The sequence below is a fragment of the Colossoma macropomum genome, unplaced genomic scaffold (genome assembly GCF_904425465.1).
Source record: "Colossoma macropomum unplaced genomic scaffold, Colossoma_macropomum, whole genome shotgun sequence".
NCBI classification, from domain to species: Eukaryota; Metazoa; Chordata; class Actinopteri; order Characiformes; family Serrasalmidae; genus Colossoma; species Colossoma macropomum.
In genome coordinates, this window is record NW_023494794.1 from 30,579,896 (window position 1) to 30,598,672 (window position 18,777).

At 42.5% G+C, this 18,777-nt stretch overlaps 3 protein-coding genes across 3 annotated transcripts in view; all 3 read right to left on the reverse strand.

Moving 5' to 3' along the window:
* The window catches only part of LOC118814622 (rho guanine nucleotide exchange factor 15-like), a 26,649-nt gene extending 24,489 nt beyond the window's left edge, over positions 1-2,160 (reverse strand). The window contains exon 1 of the mRNA XM_036580319.1: positions 2,115-2,160. The gene's annotated coding sequence lies outside the window, so the exon portion shown is untranslated. The remainder of the gene's footprint in view (positions 1-2,114) is intronic.
* A 701-nt stretch (positions 2,161-2,861) lies between these two features.
* On the reverse strand, positions 2,862-5,413 carry LOC118814623. Its single transcript, XM_036580320.1, has 2 exons — positions 5,017-5,413; positions 2,862-3,508 (listed from the first exon to the last, which is right to left on the reverse strand). The coding sequence occupies exons 1-2, from the start codon at positions 5,411-5,413 to the stop codon at positions 2,862-2,864; spliced, it is 1,044 nt and encodes a 347-aa protein (XP_036436213.1).
* Positions 5,414-9,814: 4,401 nt separating this feature from the next.
* Positions 9,815-18,224, reverse strand: LOC118814913 (zona pellucida sperm-binding protein 3-like). The gene is made up of 11 exons (XM_036580796.1): positions 17,816-18,224; positions 16,081-16,196; positions 15,456-15,559; positions 14,561-14,732; positions 13,464-13,581; positions 13,084-13,169; positions 12,841-13,007; positions 12,335-12,505; positions 12,173-12,253; positions 11,223-11,309; positions 9,815-10,083 (listed from the first exon to the last, which is right to left on the reverse strand). Exons 1-11 carry the CDS (start codon positions 18,179-18,181, stop codon positions 9,857-9,859), a joined length of 1,695 nt encoding a protein of 564 aa, XP_036436689.1. The 5' UTR covers positions 18,182-18,224; the 3' UTR covers positions 9,815-9,856.
* Between the last annotated feature and the right edge of the window lie 553 nt (positions 18,225-18,777).

Consider the following 18,777-nt stretch of genomic DNA (forward strand, 5'->3'; position numbering starts at 1 on the left):
ATTAGCTGTAGTGTTGGTTGTAGCATTAGCTGTAGTGTTGGTTGTAGCATTAGCTGCAGTGTTGTTTGTAGTATTAGCTGTAGTGTTGGTTGTAGTATTAGCTGTAGAGTTGGTTGTAGTATTAGCTGTACTGTTGATTGTAGTATTAGCTGCAGTGTTGGTTGTAGTATTAGCTGCAGTGTTGGTTGTAGTATTAGCTGTAGAGTTGGTTGTAGTATTAGCTGCAGTGTTGTTTGTAGTATTAGCTGTAGTGTTGGTTGTAGTATTAGCTATAGTGTTGGTTGTAGTATTAGCTGTAGTGTTGGTTGTAGTATTAGCTGTAGAGTTGGTTGTAGTCTTAGCTGCAATGTTGTTTGTAGTATTAGCTGTAGTGTTGGTTGTAGTATTAGCTATAGTGTTGGTTGTAGTATTAGCTGCAGTGTTGGATGTAGTATTAGCTGCAGTGTTGGTTATAGTATTAGCTGCAGTGTTGGTTATAGTATTAGCTGTAGTGTTGGTTGTAGTAATAGCTACAGTGTTGGTTTTAGTATTAGCTGTAGTGTTGGTTGTAGTATTAGCTGTAGTGTTCATTGTAGAATTAGCTGCAGTGTTGGTTGTAATATTAGCTGTAGAGTTGGTTGTAGTATTAGCTTTAGTGTGGCTGTATTTACTGTGGTGTTAGCTGTATTAGCTGTAGTGTTGGCTGTATTTACTGTGGTGTTAGCTGTATTAGCTGTAGCGTTGGCTGTATTTACTGTGGTGTTAGCTGTATTAGCTGTAGCGTTGGCTGTATTTACTGTGGTGTTAGCTGTATTAGCTGTAGCGTTGGCTGTATTTACTGTGGTGTTAGCTGTATTAGCTGTAGTGTTAGCTGTAGCCCTGCTAGAAAAACAAGACCAGCATGGCTGGGCACCAGCAAAACCAGCATATGTTGAGTTTTGGATGCTGGTGTGCTGCTCAAATAAAATGACCATACTGGGTGACCAGCTAAACCAGCATTAGCTGTACAATTGGTTGTAGTATTAGCTGCAGTGTTGGTTGTAGTATTAGCTGTAGTGTTGGTTGTAGTATTAGCTGCAGTGTTGGTTGTAGCATTAGCTGCAGTGTTGGTTGTAGCATTAGCTGTAGTGTTGGTTGTATTATTAGCTGCAGTGTTGGTTGTAGTATTAGCTGTAGTATTGGTTACATTAGCTGTAGTGTTGGTTGTAGCATTAGCTGCAGTGTTGGTTGTAGCATTAGCTGTAGTGTTGGTTGTATTATTAGCTGCAGTGTTGGTTGTAGTATTAGCTGTAGTGTTGGTTACATTAGCTGTAGTGTTGGTTGTAGTAATAGCTGCAGTGTTGGTTTTAGTATTAGCTGTAGTGTTGGTTGTAGTATTAGCTGTAGTGTTGATTGTAGAATTAGCTGCAGTGTTGGTTGTAATATTAGCTGTAAAGTTGGTTGTAGTATTAGCTGCAGTGTTGGTTGTAGTATTAGCTGCAGTGTTGGATGTAGTATTAGCTGTAGTGTTGGTTGTAGTATTAGCTGCAGTGTTGGTTGTAGTATTAGCTACAGTGTTGGTTGTAGAATTAGCTGCAGTGTTGGTTGTAGTATTAGCTACAGTGTTGGTTGTAGAATTAGCTGCAGTGTTGGATGTAGTATTAGCTGCAGTGTTGGATGTAGTATTAGCTGTAGTGTTGGTTGTAGTATTAGCTGCAGTGTTGGTTGTAGTATTAGCTACAGTGTTGGTTGTAGTATTAGCTGCAGTGTTGTTTGTAGTATTAGCTGCAGTGTTGGTTGTAGCATTAGCTGTAGTGTTGGTTGTAGTATTAGCTGCAGTGTTGGTTGTAGCATTAGCTGCAGTGTTGGTTGTAGTATTAGCTGCAGTGTTGGTTGTAGTATTAGCTGTAGTGTTGGTTGTAGTATTAGCTACAGTGTTGGTTGTAGCATTAGCTGTAGTGTTGGTTGTAGTATTAGCTGTAGAGTTAGCTGTGGTGTTAGCAGTAGCTTTAGTGATGATATCGTTTGTAGTATTAGCTGTACTGTTATCTGTAGCCTTTGCTGTAGAGTTAATCATTATGTTAGTACTGTTAGCTGTAGCATTAGCTGTGTTGTGTTCTGAGGGCTGAAGCTGTGAGTAAAGCTGAAAGTCTTACTCTGTTTCCTCTCCCGTCTCTGAATCTTTCTCATCACTTCTCTTTCCCTCTAGAAAGTGGAGAGTTATAATTGACACAGTTAATATTCACATAAACATAAACCTTAAAGGATTACAGAAGTACCTGTTTACCATAATGCTAACAAGGTATATTAAATAACCCTCGACAAAATTTTACAGTAAAGGAGTAAAGTGGACTCAATTTAACAAACACTGAAAATCGCTCTCCATGCAAGAAGCACCTTTGGATATTTCATTTATGTTTTCCTTCTAATTAAGCGATTATCAAAAATATTAGAGATTACAGTCCTGTTTGGAATATGAGGATAAAGGAACTGTGCCAGGAGCTCCATGTTAGCGAGTAGCCTCGTCTCCCACTCGCCAAAACTCAGAGGTGCTGATTTTATTATTACATCACTGTGAGGGGGGATTAAATCAGGGTCACTGTTACTGAAGGACCACCGAGTTCAGCGAATTATAGAAGATAATTCACTCTGGAATTCTTACTTAGCAGACTGTAAAAACTACAGACACTGCAGATTCATACTGGAATGAAATCACAGATCTTATCAGTAATCACTCGAATTACAGCACCTCCCTAGAAAAATAATCCCAGGCTTAAGAAAATGAGATCAGCATTAATAGGTATATTTCCGTTTCATGTACATTAGATAGACAGTAGTATAACTATTACAGGTGTATAAACAGGTGTGTTGTGTGATGCAGTTTTTTTCATCACTTTTGTTATTCACATAACACTGACTCTAGCTGTGGGCGTACCACAGGGCTCTGTACTAGGACCACTGGTGGACTGTGGGCACGGTGGTCTGGGGGGCGGAGTCGGGGGTTTGGGCTTGTTCTCATCAGAAGGCAGGAGCTCGAGGTAGACAGCCTCCTCCATGGGGGGGCGGTCAGTTTGTTGCTCCTGCGGGGCCGACGGGGGCTTCACTGCAGGGGTCAGCCGATGGATTAGCACTTCCACGCTTTCGTATATGCATTCGCTCTCCGCTAGCTTCTGAGGGCTGTGGTGGAGCAGAAAGCTCCAGCAGTTAATGCACTGAGGCATTCTGGGAGATTTTACAGAGGCTGTGTGTCTGGAGGGAGGTGTCTGGTATGTGGCCGTCTCTCCCCGTCTACCATCCGTCTCCCCTTTGATGCTTTCGCCTTCCCTCTTTAGTGACCCGCTACTCGTCTGACTTCTTTCGCTTTCCGCCCACGTTCTGTCGTTCTTCTCCTCCGTTTGCAGTGGAACCCATACCAGCTTCATTCCAGGCCGCTGCAGGTGGCAGATGCAGTGGCAGTGTTTCTCCTGCAGGGGGCAGGGTGGCGTGGTTGAGCCCTCCTCCTCCAGTCTGGCCACGCACCCGCTGTCCTCCATCTCACTCCTATCAGGCTCTAGAGGGGAAGAAGGCGAGTCATTAGCAGGGTTTCCTGTTACGGCTGTGTTAGAATGAATATCAGGACTCAATACTTACAACTTCAGATAATTAGAATTTTGCTGTTGTTGTGTTTATTGGTTTTAGTGTTAAACTGCATTTAGAAACCTAAATGTTATCACACCATTTCTAATTTTAATAATTCTTATAAGCCCGTATGATTCATTTGAATCCCCGACTTTGACACCTGAACCAGAAGCCGCTCGTGCCGTTAACAGATCTGGATAATCATAAACTGTGGTTTTAAGGAGTGATTCTGAATGCAGCTGTAGAGGATAAACAAAAACAAATAAAACCAATTAAAACAAATGTACTACATAAAATTCACCCATCAGAAAATCAACCTGATGTCATCCTACAAAATAAGGTTTAATTTAACGAAAAATAAAAATTGTTTGGAAAATACTGAGAGGTTTTTTTTATATACTTCACACCTGAGCATAAGATTTATGAGTCATTTGATATTAATGATCTGATTATTCCTGAAAAATTATCATCTTACCTACTTTACAAGCCCACATACCAAACCTAACCTCTGTCTTTGTCTCTGATAAGATTCAAATTGAACCTTCTCAGGTCGAATTATAGCTCTGCAAAATAAATGTACCAAAGCTACAGCGTTCCAGCAGAGCCCACAGCAATACAAGAGCTAAACTGCTGTAGACTGTGGGCGGGGCTAACCTGCTGTAGGCTGAATGGGCGGGGCTAACCTGCTGTAGGCTGAATGGGTGGGGCTAAACTGCTGTAGGCTGAATGGGTGGGGCTAGCCTGCTGTAGGCTGAATGGGCGGGGCTAACCTGCTGTAGGCTGAATGGGCGAGGCTAAACTGCTGTAGGCTGAGTGGGTGGGGCTAACCTGCTGTAGGCTGAATGGGCGGGGCTAACCTGCTGTAGGCTGAATGGGCGGGGCTAACCTGCTGTAGGCTGAATGGGTGGGGCTAACCTGCTGTAGGCTGAATGGGCGGGGCTAACCTGCTGTAGGCTGAGTGGGTGGGGCTAACCTGCTGTAGGCTGAATGGGTGGGGCTAAACTGCTGTAGGCTGAATGGGTGGGGCTAGCCTGCTGTAAGCTGAATGGGCGGGGCTAACCTGCTGTAGGCTGAATGGGCGAGGCTAAACTGCTGTAGGCTGAGTGGGTGGGGCTAGCCTGCTGTAGGCTGAATGGGCGGGGCTAACCTGCTGTAGGCTGAATGGGCGGGGCTAACCTGCTGTAGGCTGAGTGGGCGGGGCTAACCTGCTGTAGACTGAGTGGGCGGGGCTAACCTGCTGTAGGCTGAGTGGGCGGGGCTAACCTGCTGTAGGCTGAATGGGCGGGGCTAACCTGCTGTAGGCTGAGTGGGTGGGGCTAACCTGCTGTAGGCTGAATGGGCGGGGCTAACCTGCTGTAGGCTGAATGGGCGAGGCTAAACTGCTGTAGGCTGAGTGGGCGGAGCTAATCTCCTGCTGTTTCTAGTATATTCAAACAATACCTGATCGTCCATGTTCCATGTGGTCAGTCATCTTGTCCTTCATCCATGTCTTCCTTTCCTCCTTCGGTTCTGTCATTTCGTTCTTCTGTTTGTCCTCATCTCTCTCTCTGGGCAGAGCTAATTTCTGGATCTGTTCTCTGACCATTCCTGTTGACCGCTGCAACTCCGCTTTAGGGACTGAAGACATTTTCCCGTTTATATTTAGCCCCTCCCCGCCGCCGTCCTGCTTGGCATTCAGGCTGAGCGCCCTCTGCTTGACCATTCCCGGCTCGATCCTCCTGATGGCCCTGTCCAGAGCGGCGGGCCGGTGGGCGGAGTTTGGCCCCTGCAGCGACTGCAGGCTTGGTTTTGGTGGAAGGTTTGGTTTCTGATGGACGTTCGGTTTCAGGGCGGCCATCTCTGTGTTCCTTCCTCTGAAGTCCAGCTTTCAGTGTTTATCTAAAGTCCGTTTCAGGCGCTGACGGGAATCCAGGGGACTTCCAGCTCCGCAACTACAGCTTTTACACAAACATCCTCAAAATGACCCGAAGTGTGGAGCTGAAAGACACGATCAGACCTGCTTCATTAATACCACGCATTTAATATGCAGTGCAGTGCTTTACATTCATGTTTAAACTCAAAAACACAGAGAAAATCAAAGCTAGTTAATGAGAATTCAAAATAAAAGTTCCTTTTTTAAATAGTAATAAATAGTTTGAGTTCCTGTGGAGAATAAAAAGCTCCTCACATGCTGAACTCTTTGGGCTCTAAAGCTGGTCCTGCTACTAAACCCTGATTAGAGACGTATGAAGATCCTGCAGATCTTTAAACTGCAGATCCTTAAAGGCTAAAAAAAATGTTTTAAAAATTAATTCTAAAGTAAACAACTAGAGGAGCACCTGCTTTTCCAGGTTGTCAGAATTTCACAGGTAAAATGTTTGAACAACCTGGATTTTGTTCTGTTTTTAGTAAACTCCAAAACTTTGCAGTAGTTTAAACAAGAATAGGCGTCTTCTCTGCGTCTCTCAGAGTGAGGAGAACTCGTTAAGTTCTTTAGAGCGAAAAAAAGGCATTCTAAATTATATTATTGTGAGAAGTCATGAATAATATGTCTAACTTCACTCTTCTGTAGTACGTTCTTCTCATTTGTTCACTGTCGCTAAAGAGGATTTCTGACTTTGTTTAGTCTTTAAACATTACAGTTAATCCAGCTAAATATGCTGGACAGACACTTCATGAGTTGTATAAACAGTATAGATATAGGACTGTATTGTTTATAAAGCTGTGAAACAGAAGTGTCAACAGGAGGATATATAAACTGAACTAACCAGTGTGATCCCAGTACGGAGCCCTGTGGTACCCCTAATGTCACAGTTAGTGTTAGTGTGAATGTGACGCCTGCTCTGGCTGCTGTTTCACTCACAGTGTATAAAACACTCACACTGTTTGACTCATAAACACAGGATTTATAGTCGGAGCTTCTCAAAAGCACAATAACACATCATACTTTCACAATATGTCGCTCTAATGCTTCCTGGTGACGAGCTCGGAATGACCGAAAAGTCCAGACAGACAGATTTCTGAACTTCCTGTTAAACAGACTCTCCATCTTTCATGACTACAGTCAGTAGTTTCTGATTGTGTTTTGTAATTTAAAGGTTAAAGGTTGTGATTTTGAGGAGAAGCCGTGATTTACATTACCTCGTTGTCGTAGCTCGTTGTTGAAGCTCGTATCACTGGACAGTGAGAGTGGCGTGAGCCGTGTCTCTTTCAGTTAATAAAAATGACCACTGGTCAGTTCTTCTTTTTCTGGCTCTTTCTTTCTCACATGGCGTTGAAGGGCACATGAGCATGTTTCAGAGTGATTTGACTTTTTTTTAGGAAGAGGTGTTTGGGTGAGTGACGGTGGGAGAATTTTAGAGGTGGCTGATTATATGGCTCAGTTTTCCTTTTGATATTCTGTTTGGAGGTCTGTCATTTCATTACTTGGGGTCTCTCCTCACAGTGTCCGCAATAATCATATTTAACAAGCAAAATTGAGAAAGAAGTAATCATTTGTTAATTTGGATCAGGAATAAAGTTTAACGAATGGTAAACACAATAAATCAGTCACTATATGAAATCAAAGTTTAAGCATCATGAAAAAAATATATATAATTGTAAGTTTGTATCCTCTACACACATCTGCACATTTTAATGCACGTTTTAATGCACAGCTACTGTTTACATGCTGAATTTAACATGTTGGGGGGAAAAGATAAAGTGTGGCCCGTTTGATATGTTATGTTATACTTCAGGCTATATTGAGGTAGATAAACAGTAGTAAAGAAAACTACTGCAGAAATACTGTGAGGAAATCTCAGTCTTCAGTCGTTCACCCCAAAACATCTACTGTAGTGCTGCTAAAGGCAGCGCCGTGGTTAATTAGCCATTAGCCGCCACTCTGCTCTGTTAGCTTTTACAGTAACCAGGTGGTTAAATGTGAACAATCGTAATTTTTCTGTCTGTGGTTTTGGAGCTGCAGTGCAGGAGACTCATAGGTGACTGTCAGCCTCACTGCAGTGACTCTTTCTCTCAGACAGAATACTTCCTACCCAGACACTCATACCTGTAACTAACCCCTCACACTCTGGCTACATCATTTCATAATCTAATAAATTATAGAGGAATAATATAAAATTAATTCAGCAGGTCTACAGTTTCCTCTCACAGTGAGACCTGAATTGAAAAGTCTTATCATTTACTGCTAAAAAACCTTTATACATCATATCTCACTATTACTCATTCACTATCATTGGTATCCTTTTAGAGGTTCTGAGAGAGGCTGTTAGTGTTGATCTGTAATAAACTAAACTGTCTCTCAGAGCTGAACTGCATTTACACAGAGCTGGTTTATGTGTCTGTGGAGTTCAGTGGACGACTGATCTCCACTCTTTCTATTTCCCTCTCTTTTACAGCAGCACACATCCTCCTCCTTTAGACTCTACGTAGTTGGGGTCGAGGTCGTTGGGCAGTTTCTCGTTTTCGGCCCACACGTTGAGCTCTCCGAACACCCCGGTCTCGATCATCTCCTCCTGCCAGGGGATCGGGATGTTTCCTGTAGCAAAATCTTCATAAAACTCGTTATCTTTACTGTCAATCACCACACCTTTCACCGTACTGAACGCTCCCACATCACCACACTACAGAACCATCAGGAACAAACAGAAACTCAATGGTTTCTATGGGTTTGTAATCAGAGGAGGCTTTGTTTTGTTACAGCAGTTGTGGTGAGAACTGTAAGTTCCTGCCACTGGAGCTCCTGCCTGTTCTGTGAGTGCCTTGTGACTAAAGCACCTGACTAGTCACCTGACATCACAGTGCACCCCCCCCCCAGGATGGGACTTGTATTTATAAAGAAAAAAAAAATTTACACTTAAGCCTAATGAAGCTGAGAGCCCTTCTCTGCTCTCTGTATGAGTCTCTTCTGCTGGTGTGAATGAAGAGCAGAATCACAGCCTCTGCTGAGTCTCCTTCCCCAACACACCGCAGTACTGACCATTAAGACTGAGACATTCAGTCCGAGTGCAGCACCAGCCACGTCCTCATTACATTAAACTACTCTCACTGAGCGAGTTTACATTCACTCAATCCAATCGTAATCAGATTTCTGCAGTTATCTGATTATTCAAATGATCATGTAAACACCATACTCCGATCTAGAAATCCGATTAAGAAATCTGATAAAGAGGCTGGATTTGAGCTCAGGAATCAGATTTCTCAGTGTTGTAAACTCTGATTTCTTTCAGATTTCTCAGTCGGAGCATGTGTGAAAACAGATGGTGGTACCGGAAATGAGCGAGCAGCGTCGCCACGGGACACAGCTAAACACTTTTGGAGCGACACTGAAACCAAATACACTCAACGAAATGAAGGATTTAAATATTCTTCGTCTTCTAGATGAAGTATGTTCTTATTTTCAGGTAAAGCAGCTCCATGTGGGGGGAAGCCACAGCATGAAGTTTGAGCTCTGCGTTATGTTTATAGCTTGTCTTCTGAGAGTTCATTGGCTCATTATAAAGCAGAAATCTGATTACTGTCTGACTCATGTAGACCTGGAGTTTCCCAATTCTGATTACTCAAGAGCATGTAAACATGTTGATCAGATAACGTACAAGTGAACGCACTCAGTGCGAGATCGTCTTGGGCTTTAGGTTCTGTTCTGTTGTTCATATTAAACTAAACATGTAACCCATATCCCAGTATCTCCCTCCACTGATGAAGCCAGTGCCTGAATTCATATTTACCATGTACTGATTCACTACATACAGAACTAGTGAGCAAATCGAAACAGACGTCTTTACAGTGGTGGTGATAGGAACCAGGGGTCGCCTTGACAACACAAATAGACATTTTATTAACTATCCAGAACCACCAGTGAACCTACACAAGTCTTCTGAGTTTATATGGAATGTTGATGATGGAAAATAGTGGAAAATCTGAAGTAATAAGTTTTCTTTGGGGACTATTTTGCCTCACAGCGCCCTGCATGTATCCCTCCACCATGAATGGAGTTTAAGTTCTCTAAACTACCATAAAACAGTGTCTCAGTCATCAGGCAGTGAATTCATAACCATTTCATGTAGGAACTTTGTGAGGGAGATTTTAGAGGTGGATGTCTGGTTCCTATCACCACCACTGTGAACAGTTCTGACTAAAATGGAGCGTTTCACAAACATTAGGATCTCCAATGTAGGAAACCCCAGTAAAACAGTAGAGTCACTGCTGATGCTAATCTGCTAGCCCAGGAGAAATGAAGAGCCCACAGCTGATGCAGTTTGGAACGTTTATTTCTCAAACTGACCATCCACATCGCATCACTTCAGACTGGTCCTTTCCGTAAACCTTTAGGACGGCCCTCAGAGACAGTGGAGGTCACTGTGTCGGCTTTACTTTCCGACGATGTAGCGTTTAGCATCGTGCTACTGTAAGGATAGACTGGAGAGTTGGAGTTAGCATCTAGTTCATCTGCCGCAGGGCTGAAGTCCAGCGAATGGACTGTAGTCATGTCCTCAGGTGAGCTCACAGTTGGGAGGAGAAAAGAATCATCTGCAAAAATAAGTCAAATAGGTTACAGCACAAGATATTTGCAAAAACCTCCATTTCAATAAATTAAATCATTAATTTATAATTTTTTTAAAATTGTGCATTCCAGGTAATAATCACATTTGGGCTGTTTTGATTCAGTAAATAACAGATAACCAAATGACACCATTAAAAAATTGTTTTATTCAAATTGTCAAAAGCAGGTAACTCCAGTGGTCACCTCATGTTTGAGTTAAAGCCCTTGAATGGACACAAATTTCCTTAAGGTCAATATTTAACATCTTTACCATAAAACAAGCAGGTAAACATCTGAAAACTGATCACAAACAGCCGTTAATGATGAATATTAATCATCTATAAGATCAGAGCTCTGAAAATCCTGAGTCTCAGACGCCTCACTGCTCCCTATACAGTCACTGAGTTAAGTTTAGTCTTTGTGTACGAGTTCTGAGACTCACTGAGCTCTGTTTAGATCAGCAGCCGTTAGTTTAAGACCTGCTGCTCTTTGTAGGAAAAGGAGTCGTTTGAGATTCTGCCTCAAACAGGCGGCAGTTTGAGTCACCTGACCCGAACACTGCGCGCTGATTGGTTGAATTGGCTGATTCAGGTTCTGCTGCAGAACAGCGCTTGTGTTTGACTGTTACTGCTGTAAAACAAACTCTTGATGCCTCAATGATGAACAATAACAGCTTTAGACTAAACGTGTTGAGGGTTCAGAGCTGAGTTAGAATAACTACAGTCAGCTCCACTTTAAAGGAGGAAGTTTAGCGGTTATTGTAAATGAACTCCTCATGGAATCATGTTAGCATAGTGTCATGCGGACATCTTTAGGATGAATATTCCAGACATTTGATTAATTTTACCTTTTAATGTGGAACAGAAAATTCAGTACAGATCTGGCAAAAAAAGGATGCTAACAAACAGGAGGCAAGCATGTCATGACTGGCATCCAGTTAGCCTCATGCTAATCAGTGGGGTATAGGCTCCTATTACTTGTTAGCTACATTAGCCTCGTAGCTCCAGTGTTAAAACTAAAGGAGGAAGACTTCAGACAAACATGTCTGACTACATTCAGGCTAGGAGTGATGTGGGGCTCATTTTAGTTCAAAGTATTGCTTTGAGACACAGCCATTCAGCATTACCTTCTGCTGTGAGGGGCTCAGAGGAGGCTGTGAAAGGTGTTGGAGTTTCTGTGGGTTCAGATTCAGGAGCTCCATCGGCCTCAGAGTCTGCAGGAGCACAGGATCCACATTTGACATCCAAATAACAAATACAGCTAAAGAAAAAGGCACTAATGCACTGTAGACTGATTGTGATTTTTGGTGCTGAAAGCCTACAGTGCATTAAAACAATGAAAAACAAGGCCTTAAAGGGACTAAAGTTACTGATTAATTGCATTATTTGTGCAGTGAATCACATTTTGTGCAGTGAAGTGAAATGTATTTAACCTTGTAGTTAATCATGTTATTTTATGTGGTCAAGCAATTAATTGCATTTTGTGTGGTCAGTCATGAATTACCACACTTAACTGCACTTGTCAATTGCAGTTAATCACAATTTGGACAATCAACCACAATTTAATAGCACTTTGCATAGTGAACTGCAGCTGCTAATCACACCAGCCTCCTTTTAACTAAAAGTAAAACATTCTTTAATGCAGTGCTGTGTTACAGCTAAAGGACAAACACTTAATGAGGATGTATTTTACTGTCACAGCAGTGCTGCTGGAGTTTAACCACTTCAGTGTCACTGCTGGGCTGAGAACCAAAAATATCCAGCCAACAGCGTCCTGTGGGCAGCGTCCTGTGGGCAGCGTCCTGTGACCACTGATGAAGGACTAGAGGATGACCAACACAAACTGCACAGCAGCAGATGAGCTATCATCTCTGACTTTACATCTACAAGGTGGACTGACAAGGTAGGAGTGTCTAATAGAGTGGACAGTGAGTGGACAGTGTTTAAAAACTCCAGCAGCACTGCTGTCTGATCTACTTGTACCAGCACCACACACACCAACACCATGTCGGTGTCACTACAGTGCTGAGAATGACCCCAAATAATTAATGGAATAGTCACTAATATTTCAGGGTACCTTCTGCTGCTGACCGCCTGTCTTCCCACAGATCTGTGAACTCAAACTCTTCTGCATCCGTGACGGCCGCATTCTCCACATCTGCACAAAGACGGGAATTTTACTGACACGGACATTTAAAACGAGACTAACGGGACGGTTCCACAGGTCAGCTTTACAGACCTTTCTTGCTGGGTTCTCCATTCCTCCACAGGCTGTGATGGGGGATGGGTCTCCTTTTGCTGACTGAAGGGAAGTGAGGAACACCCCTCGCTCTAGGGGGCGCCATCATGCCCAGTTTATTCCTCCAGGCGACCACAGACAGCGGGCCTACGCTTGCCTCCTGCTCCAGCGCTGCAAATCAATCAGCTGATCAGAACTACTTCATGCATTTCTGTATACATTTAAACATCAGCCATCACTCTGGTTCACTGTTCCTCTAATCTAGAACTGATCTGGATGGAGAACAGATCTGATCACTTACAGCTCCACACTTTCATAAACTCAATCAGATTTAGACCTTGTAACCATAGAAACCTATTTAAACCTACACTCTTAAAAAGTTTTAAGAGAAGAAAATGGTTCCATGTAGAACCACGAACACTCAAACACCCCTCTGTATGTGTAAAGTGTTCTTTGCATGGTAAAATTTGGATTTGGGCCAGCAGTCTGAACACAGCCCAACTCACCCTCAGAACCAATCGCCATCCTTGGAGAAACCCCGGTGCTCCTCCAGCCAGACTCCGGTAGAGCTCTGGGGGAGAACGGCACAGCCTGGTCCCACCCGAGCTGATCAGACTGGAACCGGTTCTGACAGCTACTGCAGGTCCAATCATCTCCCTCCGCTGATCTCCAGCTAACAGTGAGAAATACTACTGTTAATGATCGAAAATAATAACAAAAATAATAATAATAATAAATAACAGTCTCACCTGCCATCTATGAAGGAGCACGCCTTGCTCATGGACTCACTCACATAATTAAGAGGATAAGCTTTTAGAGTGCAGGTGATGAAGATCTGGCAGAAATACAATAATAGTCTTGCAGTAACAGCCCATGAATACTGTCGTATGAACATGTTATATACCTTTAGTTTTAGCACTGGAGCTACAAGGCTAATGTAGCTAACAAGCAATGGAAGCTTATACCCACCAATTAGCAGTGAGCCGCACTTCAGTCCATTATGACTCAGGCCAGACTCAGGCCAGACTCAGGCCAGACTCAGGCCAGACTCAGGCCAGACTCAGGCCAGACTCAGGCCAGACTCAGGCCAGACTCAGGCCAGACGGGAGTGTTTATACAGCAGACATACCTGAGCGCTCTCCACCTGGTGGAACATGAAGGCATCCAGCTGGAGCCGCAGTTTGCCCGGACGCTCTCTGGGCAGGAAGTAAGAGTTTGAGCCGGTCAGCGGACCATCCAACAAACACCTGAGGAGGAGCCAGAGGAGTTTAAAACAAACAAGTTACTTTAAATTTAGTCTGACAAACCATCAGTGAACCCTAAATAATAATAATAATAATTTAAATAGCACATTCCATCAAATCAAGGTGCTTCATAGAAAAAAAAAAAACAATCTAAAAAGAAGTCTTGAAATTCCACTTAAATTTCCAGAATTTCTCAAGAAGCCCATCAAATACATCTAAAAGGAAAGACCTTAAGATTCTTCTTAAAAGATTGAGGTTCTCAAACAAAGCAAAATTAATTCAAAATAGGTCTTTAAGAAACACCTTAAGATTCTTTAAGAAGAGATCCATAATTCTATCACAAAAAAATCATTTATAAAAGCATCTAAAAGGTCTTAATTCTTTTTAAAAAGATAAAGATCTAGAAGTTCTGGAAGTGTGAAAACTTTATTTACAGAAGAGCTACAGAAGAAAATGATAATTTAATGTAGAATTGTTATTTCAGATCATTTAGTCCATTAATTTAATTTAATCCATATAACTCCAGCCATAACCTCAACACAAACCACCTACATTATTCTGGAAAAAACACCCATTAAAACTGGCTTGAAGACACCGTCCTAATTTTATCTGTCATAGGGCTACAGTGATTTTACTGTGTATCACTGCTTATCAGCTATTAATCAATTTAAAAAAGGCCAAACAGTAACAAAAATAATGTAGAGAGTTTCGAGTATTATAAAAAACAGTGGGGGGCCCGGCGGCTATGGAACAAAAACTTAAAGCCGATTTCCTGAAGACTTTCTAGCAATACCTGGAAATTAAGCGGTTGCTGGGGTATCTGTGGTGTTTGCCCTCTAAATAGCTGACGCACAAGTGATGACTAAAGACTACACTGTGATGAATGTATATGAACTGATGCCCAATCAGGCTGTAAGGAAGCAGTAAGTTCACTGATCACTGCAGATCAGTGATTTAAACCGTTATCTCCCTGATCACTCACCCTTCATCAATAAAGGCATATCTGGGGGCTGAATTTGTATCAGGAGTTGTCGTGGCAACACAACTATCAATAAACACACGCAAATCCATCCGGGGCGTATAAATAACCTCCTCAATATTAATCTTATCCCCCAGGAAGTAAACGCCAGAGCCTCGCTCCCACAGCCAATCACCTGCAGAGGAGAGAAACAGCCTGTTACACCACAGCCTGCAGGATAAACAGGTACTCAGATAGAAACTCTGTTCTACAGTTTCTCATTTGGCTGAATGAATAAATGACTCTAAATGTAGGTATTGTGATATAAACTGAGTCTGTTCTACAGTTTCTCATTAGGCTGAATGAATAACTGACTCTAAATGTAGGTATTGTGATATAAACTGAGTCTGTTCTACAGTTTCTCATTAGGCTGAATGAATAACTGACTCTAAATGTAGGTATTGTGATATAAACTGAGTCTGTTCTACAGTTTCTCATTTGGCTGAATGAATAACTGACTCTAAATGTAGGTATTGTGATATAAACTGAGTCTGTTCTACAGTTTCTCATTAGGCTGAATGAATAACTGACTCTAAATGTAGGTATTGTGATATAAACTGAGTCTGTTCTACAGTTTCTCATTAGGCTGAATGAATAACTGACTCTAAATGTAGGTATTGTGATATAAACTGAGTCTGTTCTACAGTTTCTCATTAGGCTGAATGAATAACTGACTCTAAATGTAGGTATTGTGATATAAACTGAGTCTGTTCTACAGTTTCTCATTAGGCTGAATGATTTTTACCAGCGTTCTGTAAAGTTTGTCCAATCTCACAACAGTAGCTATGACAGAACTCATTTGTGGGTGGAGTCTGGACCTTTTATGAATGGAGAACATTGAAAACTTATTGAATCTCACTGGTCATCAGTCTGAGTGTGAAGTGCAGGTTTTCCAGTGCAGACACGGTGGTTTGGTGGGGGATCCAGGTGGGCAGAACTGGGTCACTGTCAATAACAACCTTCCTGAATAAATAAATTAAATTACCATGTCAACATTCAACAGCTCGAGAAAACGAATGTTACTGGGGGAACCTACAGAAAACTAATAAGATGCTACCTAATAGTCAGTATATTTGAAAATATGAAGACATCATATCAAAATATATGTCCTTCTGTAAGCTGAGCACTGCAGGCCCCATGATATTAGCATGATTTTGGGATCTGCCATACTGCATTATACTGTGATTAACATTACTACTTGGAGCTCTTGTTTGGGCTCAGAAAAGTTAATAGTTGGCCACCTTCTGACCACCACTGACTGAAGCCTTGGTCTCATTGGAAACTACAGCTCCATCTAGTGGAGAATGTAAATAATGCATTTTACGGCTCTAAAACAGTATCTGCTAAGGAGCTTCAAACACTGAATTATATTTAACTAAAAGTCAGTAATGGGGGCCTCTGCTTATCTTTTTCATCCAAACATCATTAGATCAGTGTTTCCCCAGCCCTACCTGCATGCGTCCAGGTCTGTCAGCTCTGTTTACCTTTTATAATGACATTCAACAGGAATGACCGCACCCTCCATTCTAACCAGTCCACCCAGAGAGGGCGATGGAGAGTAGACAAGCAGATTAGTGTAAATAAGGGCTTCTTCTGTCACCTGCACAAAAAGACATACCACAGACCTCCTGTAAACACCTGTATTTAAGCTCTGCTCAGTGTCATTAAACACTGGTGACTTAATGTACTGGTACCTTCGCTCATTTACATCAATTCAGCATGTTTATCAGCATGTTTAGCACATTTGAGTGCTTTACATACATAAACACAAAACAGCACAGAGTCCAGGAGTGGCATTAAAAAACATGCTTCAGTGAAATTAAAGTAAATACATTCTGGACCCTCCTCTGAGCGCCCTCTAGTGTCTGACCCTGCCTGACCCCATAGTTACCTAACTTACCTAACTACAAATTCTCAAAGTTTCAGGTCAACAGCAGGACACTCAGGTATACAATGCAAATAAGCTGAGCAAATTTGGTTTCAGGCTGAAATTGTAAGGTTTCACTACACAAGACCCGTCTTAACGACAGACCCTCCCCATATAACTTTAATCCAGATCCAGTTAAAATATTTATACTAAAATAAACAAAAACATTCCAGTCCAGAGTAAACATGAAATAGTGCTTTGTAAACTCCTTCATATCCAACAGCTGAGTTTAGTATGACTGAAACAGCCTCAGAACCTGTTCACTGATTAAAACAGTGATTAAATCTTTAAGTTACACTTAAATGACGGTTCTTCAAGGGTTCTTTAGTAAAGAAAATGTTTCTATATAGAACCATGAACACTCAAAGAACCCCTTCCATGATTAAGGGGTTCTTTGCATCATGAAATGGTTCTTCAGATTGACAGAACGTGCTGTAGATGGTTCTATATAGAACCTTTTTGAAAATAGTGCCAAATTCTATATAGCACCAAAAAGGGTTCTATTGTTACAACGTTAGGCTTGCTACATTAGAAGAAATCTTTGTGGTGCTATATAGAACCATTTTCTTCACTAAAGAACCCTTGAACCATCATTTTAGGTGTGCATAGTGGACGAATGTCTCAGGGTGTTTAAAGCACCGAACGTCACTAAAGCGTCTAATTTGGTTGGTTATCTTTCCTTATTGGCTGGTAAAACGATACACTGCACCGTCCTGCAGTCACACAAAGAACACATGGAGAATGACTGTTTAACATAAGCCTCCTAGCTAGCTTACGCCAGGGTTTCTCAGCCTGTGGGCAGTAAAGCGCCCTCTAATGGTCTGCTGGCCTGTACTCTGGGGAGGCAGTATGTAGCAGGTCAGCAACATCAGTTTTAACATCAGGGTCAGTGACTTTCACCTGGAAGAGTAAAGAACTCGCTAAACTAACATTTGCTAATCCTTGCAGCTGACGCCAACACAGAGGAGAACACCCTGAAGAACCGGGTCAGGTCCTGTTTGTACAGATCTTCAGCACCAAAAACCATAAAACTGGACCTTTCAGTTCTGGACTGATGGACAGTGGAAAAAGAATAGGTCCAGTTTTCTGGACTTTAACAGTTTGATCTGATTTCATATTTAGATTTTCTAAAATGGGATTTACTCATCAGAAACCCACAAATGGGTTTTCTCATCAGAGACCAAAAGACAAACGAACGATAAAGTCATGACTCCCATTTCAGCCATATCGTCTGATGGACTTAAATATTTGTGACCCAATATAATATTTCATGAACGTGTTGGTCTTCATACCCACTGCTGAGTGCCGCAGTCCATCAGGGCTGACTGGATGATGTACTCTTCATCAGAAGCTGAGGTCACTCTGCAGGACTGGTCATTAGCTCCCAGCCACAGGTCTGCAGGGTCCACAATCATCCCCAGCCCAAACAGATCCGCCTTCACCCGGACATCCATGTAGGTGGGATAGCAGGTCACAGAGACGGTTCTGACCTGAGTGTTGGACCTGTCGAGCGGCTCCTTCAGCTCCTGGTGAGGACCAGAAGCGTAGAGCTGAGGGGGATCAGGACCAGGAGGATCTGCTGACCCGACACCAAAGTCCAAACAGACCAAAGTCGTCAGCAGAAGCAGCAGCTTAAACATCTCACTGACCAGCTCCATCAGAGCAACAGATACAGCAGATCAGCCAAAGCAGCAGGTCACAGTTAAAGAGGGAGACGAGCTGCTCTCTGGGCTTTTATCTCACGTCGTTAATTGGGCCTCACAGCTGCAGTCGCTCTGAGGCCACGCCCCTAAACACAGGAGCCAATCAGAACACTGAGAGAACTCAGACCCAGAAGGAGAACCATCAGGAGAACCGAGCAGAGAGAGCAGAGGCTGTGTTCACACTCGCAGACTGAACTGGCACAGATCGGATTTTTTGACCTGATGTGACACAGATCAGATGTAGCTCTGCTAGAACTCAGTAAGTGTGTCTGTTGGTTCCTGATGGTTCTGTAATGTGTTTAGTCTTTTTAATGGGTTGATATCACAGTGTAAAGGATCCTAATGGTTTAAAAGGTGACCAGTGGCTGATTTTAAGTGCATTTGATGGTTTCTTAATGGGATCTGAAAGTGTTCTACAGGAAACTAGTGGTCTCAATTGGAAACCATTAAGTTAATTCCCATTAGAGAGCAAAAGCATTAGGCTTTACCCCTAGTGGTTTCTAATGGTCCTTTGTCAGCAGAGTGAAGGGGAGTAGATCTAGATCTAGGCA

Coding starts and splice junctions, on each gene's coding strand:
- LOC118814623 (XM_036580320.1), bottom strand. CDS start 5,413: ATGGCCGCCCTGAAACCGAACGTCCATCAGAAACCAAACCTTCCACCA. Junction 3,509..5,016: donor CATGGAACATGGACGATCAG/GTATTGTTTGAA, acceptor CTTCCCCTCTAG/AGCCTGATAGGAGTGAGATG.
- LOC118814913 (XM_036580796.1), bottom strand. CDS start 18,181: ATGGAGCTGGTCAGTGAGATGTTTAAGCTGCTGCTTCTGCTGACGACT. Junction 16,197..17,815: donor ACTGCGGCACTCAGCAGTGG/GTATGAAGACCA, acceptor CTTTTTGTGCAG/GTGACAGAAGAAGCCCTTAT. Junction 12,506..12,840: donor GATGGCGATTGGTTCTGAGG/GTGAGTTGGGCT, acceptor ATTGATTTGCAG/CGCTGGAGCAGGAGGCAAGC.